The sequence below is a fragment of the Dicentrarchus labrax genome, unplaced genomic scaffold (genome assembly GCF_905237075.1).
Source record: "Dicentrarchus labrax unplaced genomic scaffold, dlabrax2021, whole genome shotgun sequence".
NCBI lineage: Eukaryota > Metazoa > Chordata > Actinopteri > Moronidae > Dicentrarchus > Dicentrarchus labrax.
In genome coordinates, this window is record NW_026136707.1 from 25,279,597 (window position 1) to 25,301,205 (window position 21,609).

Consider the following 21,609-nt stretch of genomic DNA (forward strand, 5'->3'; position numbering starts at 1 on the left):
CCACCGCCCAACACTAAAGGTTTAGTAACTACTAGTCAACTTGTAACTAAATCAGCTTCTAAAATTGGTTGCACCACGATAACCCAAGAATAATGCACCATTAATGTGTAGTAAAGTCGACACCTGCAGATCAATTATTACCTAATAATAGTTAGTTTGTAACTAAATCAGCTACTTGGTTGCGCCACAATCACTTACGGAATAACCAGTTTGGACATAAAGTCATAAGTAACTAACTAACTTATTGTCCAATCAATGACCAAAGAGAGAGTTCCACTGTCAAGGTTACTGTGAACATTAATTTTATACTAACCTGTACTACCTAATAATAATAGAAAATATTGATACACTTATGATATTGCATTGCTTCTCAACAACACTGTATCGATTTTTGTTTTTAAACCACCAACCTCTAGATAGCAGTGTTGTAAATGCAAACTGAGGGCCGCGATGTTGGCTGTTACAGGGGCTGTGATAAATACAAATGCAAATCCCACTGTTGTGGTTGCATAAAAATGTCAGCTCTTTTAAAACTCTTTATATATGATATTATGCATATGGTGGTGTGCTCTTTATACTGTGACAGTTTTCCTAAAATTAGCTTACAGTATTACAATATATTGAAAAATACAGAAATAACTGAAGCAGCCACCAATTTCATTTTTTCAGTTGAAGCATTATATGCTGCTGTCATTGCACACAGAGCAACACAAGATAACAACATGGTAGACTATCAAGTTTTACAAAGCAAGTCTTGTCTCAAAAAGACCTAACCGCAAACCTAACTGTAATGGAAACAAGGAGAAGGGTGATGGAAAAAGAGGGCGGACGTGCTCCCTGTTTCTTCATCCAAGTTTCTGCTTGCCCCTCCGAGGCTCTCATCTTCGTTGATTGATACTAAATTACTCCTAAAACAGATCAGAAGCTGGCACTTCTTCGGCTTCCTCTCCTGCCGTCCAGTGTGATCAACACTTCAGCTGACAGTGCTGTTGGCAGCCATGCAGGAGAGACACTGCACAACGCCTTAGGATTTTATTACTGAACTATAATTGGGACACATTTTATTTCTTTGACTGTTTTCACATTAAAGGGGATCATGTTAGATGACATTAAAGGTACTAAAACCTAAGTCTTACAGGTAAAACATTCATGTTCACTGAATGGAATATAATACTCATAGGTATGTTTTCGTTGGAATTGTTGTGTTTTTGTTACCTTAGAATGAGTTGATTTCATCAACACCAAGTTGAACCACCATGTTTCTACAGTAGCGGACAAAAAACCACTGGCTCTAGATAAGGCCTTTCTCTTACAGGCTTGGTTGGTTTCAGCTGGATACAGTTCACTAATAGATGGCACTAAATCATACACTTGTCCTTTAACGGATAACATAAAACAAGATCTACCTTAGGTACAGTCCTGATATCAAGTTTGTGCAAGTACATGATGTGTATGAGTGAAATGAATCATGTACAGCAATGTGTCTCAAAGTGAAATACAAAAGAAGTTTCGCAAGCATCCGTATCACACATGGGAGGAATTGATTACGTTTTTTAAGGCAAAACATTTTCATTTTACCTTCTTCCTTCCTACTCAGGGCTGGGTTTTGGAAGTTGGCATTGAACGACTTGCCAGGTCAAGATATTTTCAGATTTAAGTTAGATCATAACATGGTTTTGCTACCCAGGAAACACTAGATGGATTGTGTCGATTTCATTTTGGTCGGACCAGACCAGGTTCAATATGTCAGTGCAGGCTCACAAACAGATATGTTGTTAAGACCACTTTTGAACATCAGTGAACAAAATCAACATTTAGAACTCCTAATGGCAATGTTCATTAAATGACCAAAAAAGAAAGTAAGGTATAAGTACTGAACCTCAGGTATTACTGTATCAATGCTCAGCCATGTTCCTACTGTTGTTGGACTGAAAGAAAAGCAGATCCAGCTGCACTGATGTAGGCTGCAGGGGAGGAGGTTTTCTAAGATAGTTGCCATCAGAAATTACACTCATACACGTAGGGTGCACTCAGACACTGCCAACTCACCAGGAATATCCTCTCCAGCTGATCCTGGATGTCCTTCATCCCGGGAAAGGCAGCCACTCCTTGGATCATCTCAATGAAGATGCAGCCCACTCCCCTTGAAGAGAGAACAACAATACTTTTATTACTCTTGATGTCATTTCCAGATTTCCTGCCAAAAAATAATCATCATTACAATCACAGAAAACAAGTGAAGTATAATACTGATTGGTTTGTTGTTTGTGCACATCTAAATCCAGTTTGAACTTGAATCTCCTTAACAAGCCTCAAAGCAAAAGTAATTCTAAAAAAGGCACTGATTTCATTTCTTTCTAAAGGCTGTCAGACTGTGAATGCAGGTTGAACTCAGTAAATCAGTAGATGAGTGCAACCTGTGAGGAGCCGTTACACTGAGAAATATCAGGTCCAGTAACAAGGGAGAGCAAAAGAGGTGTGTGCGTGTGGGTGTGTGTAAACTGTTGCCAGCGCTCATTTGTCAAAGGGTCTGACAGTTTCACTTTCTGGCCCAGTGCACACTCCCTCTCTGAGCCGAAACACCAGCAACGCAAGGGGGGAGGGAGAAAGGGAGGAAGGGATTACTAGAAATTCATCCCTCAAAATTTCTACATTCCCTCCATTTTAACATTTCAGAAGCCTGCCGTGAATGAAATCCTGTATCATGGGGATCCATCCATCTCCATGACACGGCTGTAACCTCAGCATCCAGTATTTCTACTGGAGCGTACAGAACAGCTCTGTTAGCTGAGCTCTGTGTGTGTGTGTGTGTGTGTGTGTGTGTGTGTGTGTGTGTGGGACAAAGGTCAGCTTCCAAACAGTATACATTCATATCATCTCTAGGGTTACAGTCATATGGTTTACATCTGCTATTTTATGATAATGTTCCTCCCTGACAGTGACAGAGGACTATACAAGAGGTCGGTGGGTGACCTTAACTTACACCTCCATTAACTGATTTTCTGCAACATGGGGCCAGTGGAAAACCACCTATTGTACAAATGATCAGCTTTAAAAGTTGTTATGTTATAGAATGTTGTTTATTTACACATCCACATGGTGTTTGTGTCCACCTGATTAATGTAAGTGTAATATCCACTCCTGTTTCAATTCAAAACAAAACCAAAAGAGTAAAGTTGTGGTACGTAAAACTAAAATCATAAGATGCAAGATGCAAAAATACATTGTAGAACTTGGAGAATTGGAGAGTAGGGTGATAATTCTTTCTAGATTTATCACTTAACATGCAAGTCATATGATCTATTGTTAATATACAACCCTGTCAAACACCTTTTTCAAATTCCAGAATGTGATGCTATAAATAATTGATTTGAATTCATAAAATCCAAAGACTGATCTCAGTTTTACTCATATTATATCACCATTTAAAGCCACTACAAGGAACTTTCATTTTGCGTTGATTCTGGTGGCCCCTGTGGGCAAAAGCGGTAGTGTTTCTACCACCTTGTTTCATTGATTTCAAGGGGACTAAATCCGAACTGGTGGCAGGGATTAAGAATAACCATATACAAACAGCCAATCTTTTCGCTGATGGTCGTGTTTGTTTATGAATATATCATAATCATAAGTAGACATCGGTATTAAATTGAGACTGTTACATAACCAGTTAAAAACTCCTTCTGGTATGTTTAAATAATATATTAGTGCTATAATTGTTCTCTTTCTAATTCCTATTGTTCAATGCAGTTGCTGGCTCAGACCGCACACAGCCAGTTTGTTGTTTTAACACTGCTGTTACTGTAATTACATAGTGTTAGAGGTTCTGTGGCTGTAAGATCTCAGTAAATCAGTCAGTCACTGGGGCCAGCTGTGCTGCTTAAGTTTTAGCACACAGTAAATTAGCCTCAGTAAATACAGGCCTGTTTGCTCACAGGCAGTTAATGAACCCTTGTGATGGCAGCAGACCTGGCTGGGAGGAAAGCTGCTGCTACCACAAATACACTGGTGGGATTCACACAGCAAAAACACATCTGTCTAAAGAAGTGATTCTGTCTCATAGTCATCCTCCAAGACTTGTCATTTAACTCTCACTCACTGATGGTTTTAAAAGGGTTAGACTGAAAAAGTAAAGTAGGTAAGGAAGATCAAGTTCATGAAACACTGATCGTTACTTCTACAGATTGGAAATCTCAAATGGAAATAGTGGCAAAAACTCTTCTCCTGGTGTCAACTCTTATCTTCTCCTCACACAGCTGGAGTCATGTGAAGATGATGCTGCCAGAAGTACTGGAAGTGACCTATCCATTGGGATGCGGAGCCATTTATCCAGCCCAGTTACACGCCAAAGCATGTAATAGACCTGCCAATCCAATAAAGCAATGTTTCTCAAACAGGGTTATGCGTACCCTTAGGGATACTTTGGAGTACTGCAGGGGGTATGTGAGATTTTAAGAAAATGTATTTAAGAAATGTCTGTCAAGCATGATTCCTAAAATAATTATACTATAATAAGTGTACTAAAAATGTAAATGCAAGTTCAATAAACCACCTTTTTATGCTATAGTCCCATTTTTCAAAGCAATAGTTACTTGCCATAAACTGTCAACTACCCTAAAACCTTTTGATCACTGTAGCTGCCTCCGTGCCACCGAGAATGAATGACTAAGATCATGCACAAGCATGTTTCTCATTAAAGTGTGCAACAAATGCACAAAAGCAATGTACCAAAAAGACGCAGTGTTATTGCATGATCATAAAAGATTGTTAGGCATAGTTTAGTCATAGTGTGCCATTAATTTACTGATTGATTATAAACATTTAAAATGTAGCATTTAAGTGTTTTTCAGTTGTTGTTCAATTTCTTGGCTGAAAAAATATTTCAAAGGGGTTACATTAATGAAAAAGTTTGAGAACCACTGCATTAAGGGATACCATGTCAGTATTTTGCCTACAATACAGGTGCAGTACCAGCAGGGGCGGTAATGACAGGAGCCAAGGATGAATGTAGTATAAAGAGCAACAGTCCATGTAGGGGTGAGTGGATGGAGAGGTCAAACACAAGACTTCCACACGCTAGACTGGGGTTGGGGTCAAATCAATAGTTAACATTGACTTATTTAAATTAACTTAATTGTTCTGTAGTTACACACATAATGTATTAAACTTCTGTCCAGTATGTAACACACTTTTGTGCATAATGTAGCCTACCTAAACACTTTCCCTTGTGAAACCAATAGTCATCGCTGACTTATTTTAACTATGTTAAGGTAAGTTAACTTATGTAACATACTTAACTTACATCATGTAGTTGACTTTTGTCACGTATCTAATGTAACCTAACTTACAACCCCAACCGGTCGAGGCAGATGGCCACCCACCTAGAGCCGGGGTCTGCTCAAGGTCTGTCTGTCTGTCGTCATTTTTTGAAACAAAGAATAAATTATATTATCTCCACAAATTATAACCTCTTTCCCCACTTGGTGCACATTCAAACCCTTGGGCATTTGCTCACAGTGTCTTTTCTGTTCTCTTCTCTCAACATCCTAGTAGGTCCTTTCAGTTAGTTTGATTATCTGTCAACAGGTACATCGAGGAGCCCTAGGAGAAGTTGGAGATAGTGACATGCTAGTTTCTCTATAAAATATAATTTATGTGCTTTTGTTTTTAATGTGCACTTACAGATGAGGCAAAAATATGATTCTATTGTGTGTACCCAAAGCCTGATATATTTGCTTAGAGCTCAACTGTCGGAAATACTTACTAAAACACCAAATGTGGATTATTTTGCTGCTGAAATTAAATTACATCTACAGTAGGAGCAATGGACAATGGAGTGTAGAGCCACAGACTATTACAAACTTACCAACACAATGTTGGCTTCGATCTTTTCATGGGATTTGTTGACAATGAGAAAAATATAGAACTACACCAGCCTTGCCATTAAAGTTCGGGCTGTTTTGCAGTGCAGCCTACCACAACTGAACATGTACATTAATCTCTGCATGATCACACTTGAGTGATCTCAGCTTTGAGCCTGATTGACAGACGTGTGTGAGAGCTGCAGCTGGGTGATGTGCTAAGGAAGGTAAAAATAGAGCAGTTCCTCGCCCGTCTTCCATCACACCCTCCCTCCTCACAGATAGCAGCCTGTAACCTGTAGGCTGCTGTGATGGATGCTTCTTGTGGCAGGAAGACAGATCTGCACAACCTTTTGGTCCTGCAAGAGATGCTTTTTCATGGAAGACTGCTTCCTAAGTGACCAGGGGTGAGTGTGAGTGTGAGTGTGAGTGTGTGTGTGTGTGTGTGTGTGTGTGTGTGTGTGTGTGTGTGTGTGTGTGTGTGTGTGTGTGTGTGTGTGTGTGGTGCAGGGTGACTCTCAGAGGGCTGGAACACCACCCTGTGGATTTGGCCACCTGCAAATACCCTTGAAGCAGACACACTGTCCCTTCTGCCTCCCACACTCCCAAACCCCCCAACAGCTCTTTAATTGGATGCTGGAGAATGCAGCTGGGGTTCATGGGATGTCCCTGTGGACTGCCTGTCCAGACAGAAGGGGTCACCAAGGCTTGACAGAGAGTCCAACACCAGTATTGTTGGACGGAAGCCTCATATGTAAGGGAGACTAGGTGGAGAATGGCCAGTCTAGAAGGGGAAGCAGATTGCTCCACCTCTGGGGCATACTCATTTTCCATTTCCTGTTCAAGCATTTGCTGCAGTTGTGTTCAACCTGAGTTAAAATCTTATCTTCCTAATTGAGGAAAATACCAGAAGATGAATCAGATACAACTTCATATATTTCAGCATCTCTTCATCAGAGTCAAATATTAAGCCCTGGAGGACACTTTGTCAATTGTGTTATGTCCACTGGAAAGGCACTTTTCAACCACCCCAAGTCCACCAGTGAGCACCATAATGCATTATTTCAATGCCTGACATGTAGACAGTGAAAAGTCTCACTACAGAAACAATCTTGCTTTTCGATTCTTATCATTTTCTGACGGAAAGTGCTGGTTAGCAGTTGATCATTTGTGAATGAGCTGGCAGATAGTAAAAAGTTATTAGAATGTCCAAATTAAAGCATTATGCACATAATATATAGTCTATGTATGTTTGCACAGACTGTTAGCAGTCAACGGTATCATTAGGGGTTGTAAGTAAATATAAAATTTCTTTTGAATGTCAAAATTCTTTTTAACAATGAATACTGAGTAATGCAATACGCAACTAATGTAACATCCTGCTACATGTTAGCCAAATTGATATTCTTATCTACAGAAACCTAGCTAATGATACATTTGGAGAAAACAACTTTTAAATGTAAATTGTAATCACAATATTGGTCAGAAAAAAATACATCTATACAAATATATCACTCTAGCTTAGTGATAATATGATAACGATAATGAGGCAATTGTTCTACTCAAAGGCAAGTAAGAGTTCAATCAAATTTTTGTAGCAGCTCCATCTGTATGTGTGAGAAACGTGAATGTGATGAATGTGTGTGATTCTGCCTCTCCAGCTCCACACTGTCAGTGGGAGGAGGGAGGCAGGAGGTGAAGGGTGACCAAGGAGACAGAACACATGAGAGGAACAAACTAAGATACACAACAGAGATTTATCCAGGGAACACACCCTCAGGTTAGGATGAGCTACAGTTAGGTGTGTTTTAATGTGTTTTTGTTTATGATTTATTTTTAGTTCCCTGTAGAAAAATAACGATCTAGATTTTAATGGGAATACCTGAATAAATCAAGGATAAATTACACAAAGAGTGTCTGGGGGGGATCTTTTAGGGTCAGGGGTTAGGAGTACCCACCACATGTCCAGGCAGGTGGAGTAGTCTGTGGATCCCAGCAGGACATCTGGAGGCCGGTACCACAGGGTCACCACCTCATTGGAGTAGGTATGGCTGGGGACTGATTTGGCCCTGGCCAGGCCTGAGGGGAGAAACACAACAACACTGTCTGAGAAAGCATTATCATTGAATGACCTTCACCGGGGTTCTGAAAACAAAGCAGAAGACAGGAGAGGAGCAGCCAGACACACTGTAGTAGGAACTCTCTGGTTATACACACAACAATGTATAAAATGCATTTAGATAAAATTAGATTTTAATATAATACATCTATATAGATATAAATCTGTGTGAGGAAATTGAGTCATTGTAGCATACTGTAAGAATTAGGATACAGCAAGGACATGCAAAATGCTGGACTGTCCAGAATTCTGATAAATAAAAAAATGAAATGGCAAACAGAAGAACAATAAAACAGAAAGAAATCATAAAATAGTAATGTTTTCGCTGGTTTAGCAAAACGGTTTATCCACCATGAATGTGCTCAGCAAATTCCAGAGCAATATCTCCATTAGATTATGAAATTTAATAGACAGCCCCCACCCAAGAAAATCACATAAGAATCTTGATATGTATCTTCTGCAATTTTGAATCGATTCACAGGTTTGTAAAAACCGATTTTGTTATGTTGTTATTAAGATTATGATTCCACATTGCTGTTGCCTGAACAGAAAAGAAACAGAAAAACTGAAACCAAAGTGTGACAATGTGGCCCCATCTCAGACAGAATTGCGACAACAATAATTTGGGGGCTGTAAATTAGAAGTATAATGTTGCCATGGAGTCAGTGAGTTAGCTGTGGGCTACAACTTGACCCCTCTGTTGTTAGCCTATATTTTTTCACATTCCGACAAATTAGCACCGTTAAAAGTATGCCGAATCAATTGTTAGTAGTTGCGTTTTGCAATGTTCCCATGGATGTACAAACAACTATCACTGGATTACTTTGATACTGAATAAACTGAATAAAACATAAACACATTTTCCTATGATTTCTCAGCGATGCATATTGGAAATAATATATCCCTGGAAAATGTAAGTCCTTGAATCTAAAAGTATGTGTATCTGGTCTGTGTTTTCCAATTTGACTATGATGTTTTTGACGCAAACTGCAACAATCAGGCGCTTAGGGCTTTAAAGTACCTTAACAGCCTTCATGAGTAGTGTGTTACTGCAACTGCTAATCGTGTTGGTGAACAGACTGAAATAATAATTCAAAAGTATTACACTAAGTATCGTAGAGGATGAGGTTAAAAAAATTACAATTACAATGTAGTCTGTAGCATCACACTAGCGTAAATGCTGGGTGTAATTGGGCGTGGTCAGGTATATGCTCTGTTGCACCTGTAACCAATGCCTGAATGGGCCAGGACTCAGCACTGATTTTTGTCCACATCAGTTTAACTTAGTTTGAATTGCGTACTGCCACCTGTGGAATCTGGATCAAAAAATGTTGTTAGGGTTGCATCACAGTGAATTAGGGTACTGGCACCTTTTTTGGTCCAATTCAGGCACTCCCCATAATCACACCCAACAGTGATGTCACACTGTACTGGCACACCGGGAGTACACCTCCACATCACTGCAGCAAAGTGAGAATTTAACCACTGGAGAATTTCAGCTAAGTTAACTTTCTCATTAAAAGGACATTCATTTTTGTAAGATATCCACATCCTTGTTAAAACCATGTCATCACTGTATCCAAAAAGTTACACATTGAAGTTCTTTTATTTTTCCAACTCATTTGATGTTTACCTGACAAAGATCTTAATGTTTGAAACATTGCCTTGTTAAATTCTTGGGAGCTTGCAATATTGCTTGCAACGTTCAACATGCAAACTCTACCTGACAGACCTGTCTTTGGACTGACTCCTGTACATTGAACTGCGACAGGCCTGAGATTGCCTTTTCAAATGGAAATCATGATGGAAGACCTTTTCAGTGAGAAACCATGCGATGTGTACACCTCTCAGAGGAACCCAGACTGTTTCTACTGAGTGAATCGGACATCATTGGACGTTTTTACATTTGAGTACAGTTAGTCAGTGTTGATACTATGCCTAGCTACTTTTGTAACCGTAATTTGAAACAAAGGCTTTATGAGAAGCTCAACAAAAGTGCTGAATTTTTAAAAACCCTATCTAGGGTTGCATGAGTGTCTCCAGGTTGCTAACCCTGTTCTAGTATTAATTTATGTGGGGACACTAACCCGGGTTAGTTAACTATCCGGTGACAGTGCTCCCATGACAACTAATGGTAGAGCAGAGTGCAGATGCAGTGAGCTTTAATGAGGCTGATGGCATTACCTCTTTGTCTCTTCCCAAGTGGTCGAGGGCTTAATTAAAGCATTTAGCCTGGTAAAAAAGGACTTCCTGCCCTGCTGCTTGTCCCCTGTGTGTGGGAGGAAGAAGGGCAGAGGGGAGGATAAATGAGAGGAGGGAGGAGGTATTTAACATTTCCTTGTGTTGGAACACCCACAGGAGAAAGGAGTCTCAGTCGGCATTCATCATGGCCCGAGCACTGTAATTTCCACACACTGATCTAAACGTAGAATAGACGCCATCAGCCCGCTCACACTGAGAGGCTATCATTTCCACTGCAGGCACCCTGTGTGTGTGTGTGTGTGTGTGTGTGTGTGTGTGTGTGTGTGGGGGGGGGGAGGGGGTTGTTGGGGTGTGAGCGGAGACAACATCTACTCATCATAAAAGCGCAGTAGTAGGAGGCTGTTTGTGACTTGAAGAGGTATAGTACAGAGTAAAATGGAACAAAGCATGTCTGGAGAGTCTGGAGGATGGAGATTCAAATGGCGTCAGTTCTATCAGAACTGGATAGTGTTTCTTCATGAAAAAAGAGCAAAGAACATCACTGAAGGTTTTTGTTGATAGAAAAGATGTTTTGTCTCTTCCCCGACTGGTTTCAGTAAGAGTTTCACTATGTTAATCTGTAATAGATGATGATGGACAGATGGCTTATCCAATCACCTGCCAAGTATTTTTTAATGTGCCTGCCCTTTTACAAACTATTTCCATGACCTCCCAGATGGTTCTGTGTAACAAACCATCCGGCGCATTCAAGTTCTTCATTTGTAAAGGACCAGTGTGTAGGGTTTAGTGGCATCTTGTGGTGTAGTTGCTGATTGCATTTACCTCCCTCCCAAGTATGTAGGAGAAACTACAGTGGCCACGAAACGCTCAAACACGAACAGCCCTATCTACTGTAGAAACATGGCAGTTGAACATGGCAGACTCTGTAGAGGGGACCCGCTCCCTCTGTAGATAAAACCAGCTCATTCTAAGTTAAAAAAAACACACAGACTCTGATTTTCAGGTGATCATACACTAATGAAAACATCCCTATGAATATTATACTGCATTTCTGACAATAGATCCTCCTAAATGTTACACACTGAACCTTTAACTATCAAAACTAAAAAGTCATTACAAAATGGCTCCAGCTATCAATGTAGTATACAAATCCAGAAACAGATGATTTTATGCACTCACACCAAAAGCCTCAAGTCTCTCAGGCTGGATTACCCAAACCCCGACCAGGGATGCAAACTTAATCTTTAGGTCACATTACCCTTCAGTGCAACAAAACCGTCACACATTTAGCACCGAAAAGTCAAAGTTGAACATAGTCTGTGACTCTGAACCTGCGAGTCTGTTAGCGCCACAGGGAGATCACACGCAACCTGGAAACAGATTCATGAATTCATTTATTCCATTGAATGGGCTTGTATTGAAGTGACAGACAGCTGGATGTATGCTTGCACCCTCAGACATGTATAGAAGCACTGCACTGTATCACAGAACAATTTGACTGGTGAGGCATTTGGGCATGCAGCCAGGAATAAAGCTGTGCAGCCAGACACTTCTAGGGACAAAGTGGTACCTTCACATTCTCTATGAGCTGTACATGTCCTTGAAGAAAAATAAGGACATAAAACACACGTCAATAAATCATTAAAAAGAAACTGTCAACAATCTGTCAGCATAATAAGTGCAGGGTTATAATTCTGGGTTTTATTATGAGTTAAGACACATTTTTACTATTTTTTTTCTCCGGACAACTTGAGTTTTCTTTTCGTGAAACAAGAATAAATAACTAGTTATCGTTACAATCTCAATTATCTTAGATTAGATTTTTTTGTACGCTGTATCTTTGTGACTGAAGTTGCAAATGTAACAACAAATTGCTAAAGGATAAGGTTTGTGTTAATCTATATTGCCATGAAAAGACTAAAACCAACAATCTGTCCGTCTTTTAACACTTTCTGAATTCATTACCTTGTCTGTAGCTCTCAGCCCCAGGCCTACATTTTCTTAGACTAAAGTAAGTAAAGACTTTTTGTTGATTTGATCTATCTATTACTACTACTTATAGGTCACTACTGTAACTACTTTTGTTGGCTGATGTATTGACCCAGAAACAACCAATGTTTTTTTCATTTGAAGACCATTTTATGCCACTCATATAATGATAAGCATAATAATGCTAATTCTTAAGAATATTCAGACATTAGAATGGGGATGTGAAAAAAAAAAAATCCTGGATAAATAAAACAAATTAACCCTACAACCAAAACAATAAATAAACAGACATTAAACTTAAATAAATATTAAGCATCTGGCACAGGGGTAGGCTATAGAGTCATTTATTCCTTATCAGGCAATACAGTAATTATAAGGAAAACCCTGCTGTTTATTCTGGCATCATGTCTGCTAAAATGTTGGTTATATTATTAAATGACGAGTCGATATTGTGATGGGCAATAATTACATATTGTATACATCGTACGTCAGTTGTGGTTGGGACCCCCACTGGGGGGTTGTGAGGCCTTCTTGATTTTAAGGCATGTACGAAAAACTACATACATACAATACACACAGCAGGCCGATATCTCAGCATTAGGTTCACTTCTGTGAAGACAAATAAATGTAAATTAAATTGTATAGATTTTGTCATGGATCGTCAGTTTATTAAATGATAGAAAAGGACTCCTTTAAGGAAATAGGTTGGGAACCACTGCAATAAGTCAATAACATAATTACTGTGACATGAATTGAAATGTGACGTTTAACAGGGTTAGTGTGTTCATAATATAGAAAAGTAAGAAAGCAATTATAATTCTTACTTGGCTATGTGATTATAGCTAAAGCATAAAGGAATAAACAGAATAAAGGAAAAGCTAAATCAGTTCAAACAAGCTTGTGTAATCAGCAAGACCTTAATCAGCTGTTCCTCCCCCATCTCCCACTTTACAAACAACATGAAGAAGTTCAGTTTCCCACCCACAGACAGCTTGGAGGCGACCAGAATGTTTCAGCTCCCTGTGTTCACAACGGTCTTCTGATTGTTATATTGAGCCCTGCTGTTTGCTCTACGTTTTGTAAAGAAACACTGTAAGGTGTTAGGCTTCCTAGGCAAGTAGAGATGGGTTCAAATCCTACTTTGATGAAGAAAGTTTTGCCATGGTTTAACTGGTGGTTTTTTATGTGCTCTGATATTTGGATCACCTTGTACAGTGTTCTATAAGTCAATGGCAACATGACAGTGGCGTGGAAGACACACAGCCCTGACCTTCCCCCTCAAAGCCCCACGAGTCCGACTGCAGAGGAAAGTCCTGCTTCAAAGCCCTGACCTATGGCTTCATAGACCATTACACACACACACACACACACACACACACACACACACACACACACACACACACACACACACACACACACACACACACACACACACACACACACACGTATATCTTCAGCCACCTTCATCTGTTATGGTTCACCGGCTGACCTGCTATCTACCTGTGCAGGTAGCTTCTGGGATGAAGATCACTGCTGAATTATACATCACTATCGTACACACAAGACCTAGGTCACAAAATATACGGGGGGCTGAACTGGTGGGCTTGAAACAGGAGGAAGGAAGAATGAACACAGGACTAAAATAGTCTTTGTCCCCGGAGGAAACAGCCCACTGTTCTTTTGAAGTTCATTTGGATTATAAAGGCTTCTGCCTGCTTCTCCTCCTACTCTCTAACATGCAGCAGATTGAGAGATGTATTGTCTCCTGCCAGAAGTGATTTAAAATACTCTAGGAAATATTTCCACAGGGGACAACTAAAACTTTTTCTAAACTAATTTTCACTCATTTTGGGCATCCCGGAGCCCCAACACAAAGTGGCAAAATGCATTATTTGTTGTAGTTTATAGGCAGCAGATGGGAAATCAGTGTGATTTCATCAAACCAGCCTACATTAGCAGTGTAAGCTGTCCAAAATGGAGGGAGCTACATTTTTAGCTCAGTCAGTTTTATTTAACCCTCAAACCATCAGTGGAGAAGACACCACACAAGTTGACTCGCATTTTCCAGTCAACTCTCTGCACTTTTGTTTTTTAGCCACCGTACACAGAGCAATGTAGGAGCGACAGCATAGCAGGCCATAAACTCAAAATGACCACAAAACTAACTGTGATGGAAGCGGAGAAGGATGATAGGGCAGCGTGACGCCAGACAGCGTGAGGCTGGGCAGCGTGATGACTGTCAGTGAAGTCAGCTAAACCACTTGTGAACCAGGCGGTGGTCCAACCTCCTCTGCTGCCGTCAACTGTGATTGACTCTTGGGCTGACAGCGCTGTCAGCAGCCCCGCAGGAGAGACACTGTGGTGGCTCAGGGATTTTATAACTGAACTATAAGCAGTATTTTTGCTCTTATTAGATACGACAGCTGAAGAGTGACAGGAAAGGGGGTCGAAAGACGAGAGATGACACGCAGCAAAGGGCCACAGGTCAGAGTCAAACCCGTGGTCGCTGCAGCAACGACTCAGCCTTGGTAGATGGGGCACTAGCTCTACCAGGTGAGCTACCAGGGCCAAGGATGCACACCTTTATTTGTGGAAATGTAATGTTTTCACATCACAGATGATGAAGAACAGCATTAGAACATGAGGTAGGATAAAACATGAGACCTGTGTAGCTGTGTTTCCACCGCAGCTCAACTCATGTACTGTAGGGTAATAGGTCAACATTATACCAACTACTCTTCTTTTTAATCTTTACTTTGCACTAATTATGTTAGTGTTATCACTGCTATGAGCTACACTATTTCTCACTGGAATTACGTTTCCCATTGCTAGCCAGAGCTGCATGTATCAATGTGAGGCATGTAGTAAAAAAAGTTCAATACCCAGTACAAATTTACCACTAACTGAAGGTGTCCATGTTTAAGCATAGCTATTTAAGGTATGACACTGTGGCAAAGTTGGCAAAAGTTTTCTGGCCGCCTGCTGTGCATTTATCCTCGAGTGTTGGTAATAATAATAAGTAACCTACAGCAAGGGACAACAGATATAGTCAGTGAGCACAGGTTTTGGTCTCTGTACAGGCATGATGGTACAGAACCAGTTCCAGTACCACAAATTGTCATTTTTACATTTCTGTTTAGAAATAAACAAACACTGACTAATTAGTGAGCTTTAGATGTATTGGTAAGCATAGCTTGCCGTTTCCCCCTACTGTCAGTCTTCATGCTAGGCGAACCACGTCCTGACTATAATTCTGCACTTGACATGCGGACATGTTGTGCATCTCCCCAGGCTGCATGTACAGGCAAACAACCTCAGGGCTCATTTGGAGACATTCAAATGGCTGCTTCTTTTATACCTGTATGTACACTTTCTACAACCCTGCATATGTCATACCCACAGCAGTTCAATCAAGCAATCAGCTTGATTGACGTGTTGGTGAGATTTATCTGCGTAGGTTCCCAAAGACATTTACATGAATCTTTGCAGATGCATAATTCCAGCTCACATCTCTAGTTTTCCCTGTTCCAATGCCTGACTTATGTTGGTCTCAATATTCCACTTCTCATTTAATAGCCATCCTGCATCTTGTGTTGTTTCCATGCAGAGGTACCTGGAAGAAATCCGATTAAGCTAGGAAATCAGATAATACATTTAAGTTAAGTAACCTAGTTACTGTAAGACCTGGGATTACATGCAGCTGACTAGTAATCATATTTCTTCTTAACCCCCCGCATCTCCAGCAAATACAGTGAACAGTTGAATTACCCTCAGAGATATAAAATGGTATAAAATCAATATCTGACTTAATTGCAGAAGCCTTTTTCACAATGGCATCGGTATTTTCACTACAGCTCTGCACAACTCTTAAACTATGAATAATTGTTGGAAGACTGTCTGTGTTTGGTTTCTTTGACACATTTAAAAAGAAAAATGATTTATCACACCAGTCCACAAGTTCTTGCAGTATGTGTCCACATGGCCAACAATGAATTTCACATTTCTTGCTTCATGATATTTAAGAAATCAGGTTGCGGCAGAATATACAGGTGCATGTAAACACACTATAGGATTTTTAGGTGGTGGTGGCTTCAGCCTTTCCAAAATAAACAGACACAAAAAAATGCAGTGATAAAGTTGAAACTCGGCTGCAAGGCAAAGCTTCCTCTGGCGGAGCGTTTGTGCTGTATTCACTCAGCTGAAAATACTCACATGTAATATGGATGAGGAACCAAAGCAGGTAAATACTGCTCTGCTGTCTGTTCAGTGGAAGAGAGCAGACATATTTTCTAAGGTCAAACTGAAGTGACAGATAGAGTCGGGCAGAGAAGCAACTGAGGGTACATGGGAAGTGACAACTGTGGCTACAAGTTCTGTCATCAACCATTTTATTTCTCAGATATAACCTTTGATATAACATGCTTAAGTTTGCAATCCTTCATGGGTTAGGGTTAGAGATAGTGTTAGAGATAGGGTTAGGTATTTTTCAACCTGGACCATTCCCCATTTTTTTGTGTAAAGGTGACTAATTGGGACAAGTTTTGAATTTGGTCCATTATTAAGTTTTGTGGCTGCAGGTGGTCTACAAAGTAATCCTTATGGGCAGTTGCGCACTGTCTTGTGTTCTTGCTACTAACCAGTTCATATTGTTATTGTCTGACAACACAGCCCTACGGCGAAATGAAAGGTTTTCTGTTCCTTTTGCCTGATCTGCTGTGTGTTGAACAAATCAGCATATAAAAGATGGACATCGTGTCTTCACTTCCTTCCACTGTACAAAAACAAAGCCAAAATATCCCGCATATGGCCACTGACATATTCAGGCTTTTAGAGCCAGAGTCTCAGCAGTTGTGATCAGTGTTGGCACATGGTAACCCTTCCAGCCAGCAGACTCAATGGTGACCAGAGTTCAGCTGTCAATCATGACATGAAGCTCCCTTTTTAGAGCTTCAAATAGTGTGATAAAAATGACGCTAAAATTACTTATTTGACATGTACTTTACTTTTTTGGTTTGGCCTATGTCCCATCTGTTAACATAGAGGAAGGGGGCTTTATGAACAGTCAGCCACAAGGGAGCGATGGAGATGTTTTGGCTTCACTTTTGGAGAGTTGTCGTGGTAAATGGACTACACTTGTATAGCGGATTTCTCATATTTCAAATTTACACTCACTTACATTCAGACACAGACACTTGCAGCGGGAGGAGCTGGGGATCAAAACAGCCAACCTTCAGATTAGTGGATGACCCGCTCGCTGTGTCATATTGTCCATCTTTATGTCGCTGGTCTCGCTCAAAAATAAGTTTAGTTCTGAAATCTCGGGAGAGGTGCCGACTTGTTGCAGTAAGACTGACAAATGAAAGTAAAAGGAATAGAAAATGTTTTATTTCTCTGTACGGCCGTGTTGTCGTGACACTCTAAGCCAGTCAGTGGCGAAAACAAGCACATTTCTTGATGATGCACTTGCTCATATGGATTACATTGTAGACCATTTCATGGCTGCTGGCTACAACGCTCTCACACAATACTGGACCAAATCTTGTCCCTATTGGTCTTTTTTTTTTTTTCAGAACAGGGGAAAGTAAGAACCAGGTTAAAAAGTACCCTTTAAGATTTCAGACTTACAGACGACACCTGTAGTTACTGGTGGTAACAGCAAATTCAGTTTATTTCTACAGATCACAGAATTCTGGGGGCAGCAAAACAAACTATTGTTGTTTTAATAGAGAAGTCAAGAAATAACTGCTCTTTTTCCATCACATTGTGAGCAACAGTGATCTGATTTTATGTTAAACCTGGCATTAGTCTGCGAACAGCAGGGCACAGTGATAGGAGTTAGTTACCTCGCTGAGATGTTGGAGGTGTGCAGCCTGCCACCTGCAGCTCTTCATACAGCTCACTGTGGCTGCTCCTGACTGTTCTATTACTGCCTGCAATATTTCAAACTGATCTGCCATCAGAAAATGACCATTGGCTTGTTTTGTAGACGACGTTAAGCGCTTTTATTGTGAAGCTGCATCAGTACAGGAAATACTTAATGCAGTATTTTTCACCTGAATGTTGCTACAGAAACCCACTACCTAATACTAATAGAGTTATGTATTTGTGTTGCCACTTGAATTAGTCGGGCTAGACAGTTTTGGCTTATTTTTTTTATAAAACATTATTTAAAAAAATGTGTGCCTCTTTTAGATCCAACATTCTTTCATGTCTGTGTGTGTATGCGTGTGTGTGCAGCCCACCACCTGCCATCGTCCCAGCTCATTTCCCAACACAAAGTGGACTGTAATGAGCTCTGCATTACATGAAACCAGTCAGGCCATTATCTACACACACACACACACACACACACACACACACACACACAAACACACACACACACACACCAGAAAACACACGTTGTTTCAGCTGGTGTGTTAAACCCTGCATTTTATTTCAGTCTGGCCTCAGGTTTGGACTGGAAAACACACAGACACACACACACATCAGTTGCCTTGTATGCCATCTGCAACCTCCAAAAATCCACAAACACCCCCTTACACCCGTGCACCAGCCCACCCGTCCCTGCGCTGTGGCGAGGCGCTGGGTGGAACCGCACACTGGGGAGAGGCAAACGGTCTGCTCCGGGTGCCTGCGACATTCCTCCAGCTCCATTGTCGCATTGCTTCACTCCTCACACATCATTATCCCAGCAGCTGTTCACAGCGCAGCAACACCAACACACCCATCAGTGCACATTAGCTAGCTATAGCTTTGCTCAGTGACGGCAAAGATGCAAAACTATTGTTCAATTTAGTGCAAACCAATACTTAGACCCTGAGCTCGTTCTAGGTTTGTAGACGAGTTTGATTCCAGAGCAGTCTGCTCATCTTTTCACAAAAGAGTGTTTGAAATATGCTGGAAGTTAAAAACTTAAATATTCAATATTTTTATTATCATGGCTTTTTGTCAGTGTTTCCATTGTAAAAAGCACCAGAGGGTTCTCTTAGCAAAGTTGGTGGTAGTGTGAATGACTGCTTCATGGTTCAAGCAGCAGTCTTAGCAATTTCCCACAAACCTCTGTAATAACATAATTGGACCACGGAACTTTGTTGATGATTGGCTCGTTGGTGTGTGGTAACCCAGAGACAATCACTCTCTCCACTGCTTCCTTTAAGAGCACACTAGCAACCAGATGTAGCCAATGTACAGTAAAATGAGGAAGCAAGTAGAAAACGCTAGTAGAGAGTAGAGACACACTGGAACTGCAACAATTAGATGATTTATTGATGCAGCTGAGCAACAGAAAATTAATCTACTTAAGGGTTCAGTGTGAAGGATATAGCGTCATCTAGTCGTGTAGTTGCAGATTGCAACTTCCTTGTTTTTTCCTCCCCTTCTGAGGGCGAAGGAGAAACTATTGTGGCCACAAGACTGAGGGTCTATAATCACGCTCGTGGCTCTGTGAGGCTGTTCTTAAGCGTAATTGTGGTTTTAGCTAAATGCTCTACAGAAACCTGACGTCACAGAGAATACGTCCAATTTTAATTATGGTCTAAACAGAAAGTACAGCTGAGGCTGATAAGAATGCAATTTGTTATTGGACGAATCGAAATGTTGACCTGACGATGCTAGAGGAAAAGTCAGAGGATCATTAAAGTAATCACAGTTCTCCCTGAGGGAGACGTAAATGTCTGTACCAAATGTCATGGCTATCCATCCAATAGTTATCGAGACATTTCATTCAAAACCATAAATGTCAATCTGTTGGTGGCGCTAAACAAAAAGTCAAGGGATCGCCAAAGTCAATGGGATTAATTGTCTGAGAACCATGACGGTTTGTACAGCATTTCATGGAAATCATTTCTGTAGTTGTTGAGATATTTAATTCCGGACCAAACTGGTTGATTGAATTGAGTACAAACTACGTCACTGGAGAAGTCCCCAACTCTTCAAGGAGCCAGAAACATGTGCTGTCAGGATGGTCATTCTGTGTGGGAATAAACCTCAGATAAGATTTCGGGCCCTAACCGCAGTCTGTGCTCCAGGTTGGCAATGGACACTGACAGCATATGGCCATGGTTCAGTATTTGAGTGCAAACACAAGCAGCCTTTCAGCAGGTTCAACCCAACTGTGGACACATTCATTCTCTCATGAGGCTCTGAAGTATGTGGGCTACGAGCAATGCTCATCTGCTGTTTCATCCGCTACTATAATTAGGCGCTTGTCATCAGAAAATTGTCTCAAGGCTAAAGTCATTTTTGTGTGACGGCAATGTGAGCTTGCTGCCAACACTTACATGTGTGTGTGGCTCCAGGAAGTTATATGAAAAGCAAGATGACATATTACTACTACAAATTTATAGCTCTGAAGTGTTAGACCTAATGGAATAATTATATCCCAAATAATTATAAATTCAAATAATATACAGCAATTATAGCAGAGATTGCTCATCTGTCAGTAAGTTTGTAATAATGGTAAAATGACGAGTGATGATTAGTGCATATTTTAACATAAGTAAGTGAACTAATTTTGTTTCTGAGTGTACAAATGATCACAATTTGAATGGGGTTTTGGTTAAAATCCTTTGAACAGGGTCTATGGTAAAGGTTTAAGTTCCAATCTGGAATAGGTGTATGGTGACTCAATTGTGGATTGGGACATTAAACATCCAGTGTGTAAGGAGGAGAATATGTTGTCAGAAATGGAATATAATATTCACAGGTATGGTTTCATTAGTGTATAATCACCTTAATATAAGAATTGCTGTGTATTCGTTACCTTAGAATGAGCTGTTTTTATCTCCTTACATGGAGTCCACCAGGTTTCTATAGTAGGCCAGAATCTTTTTCTTCAATCTGCAACCATCACTAAATCCTGCCCACGGGACCTTTAACGGTGAAGTTGCAACTTGCAACCAACAGAACATCACTTGCATCGGTATTTGATGACCTGGAAAGAGAATGGGCTCTGAAGCGTTTGAGAGACTACGAACCGTTCTGGGCTACCGTAGAAACATGGCGGTTTAACATGGCAGACTCTAGAAAAAGACCCACTCCCTCTGTAGATAAAAACATCTCATTCTAAAGTAAGGAAAATAAAGATTCCCATATTCCATTTCTGACAATAGATCCTCCTAAATTTTACACACTGGACCTTTAAAAGCTACCTTTTGGACGACAAATGTGTTGAATGCACTCCAATGACGTTCACTAGAGTGGATTACACAACTCAAGCATGTTTGGAGAGTCTGATAACAGATTTTCATACAGCAGGGACATAAATAAATGAAAACCAGTGGATATCTGAAAGTTAGTAGTATTTTTAGTTATCAGTTGTGATGTAAATGATTTGAATAGGATAAAAACACACAAGACCAATGATGTGGTCCTTTAAATGAGTTTTCACCTGGGGCCCTTGATTGGACTCCAGGGGGTAACCAGAAAAAAACATTTTAATTT

The 21,609-nt window shown here is 40.4% G+C and overlaps 1 protein-coding gene across 4 annotated transcripts in view; it reads right to left on the reverse strand.

Moving 5' to 3' along the window:
- The window catches only part of cdk14 (cyclin-dependent kinase 14), a 207,339-nt gene that overhangs the window by 88,770 nt on the left and 96,960 nt on the right, over positions 1-21,609 (reverse strand). For all 4 annotated transcript variants that reach the window (XM_051407317.1, XM_051407316.1, XM_051407318.1 and 1 more), the window contains 2 exons: positions 7,817-7,937; positions 2,050-2,143 (listed from right to left, as the gene is read on the reverse strand). In XM_051407317.1, the coding sequence (XP_051263277.1) occupies positions 2,050-2,143; positions 7,817-7,937 (215 nt within the window). The remainder of the gene's footprint in view (positions 1-2,049; positions 2,144-7,816; positions 7,938-21,609) is intronic.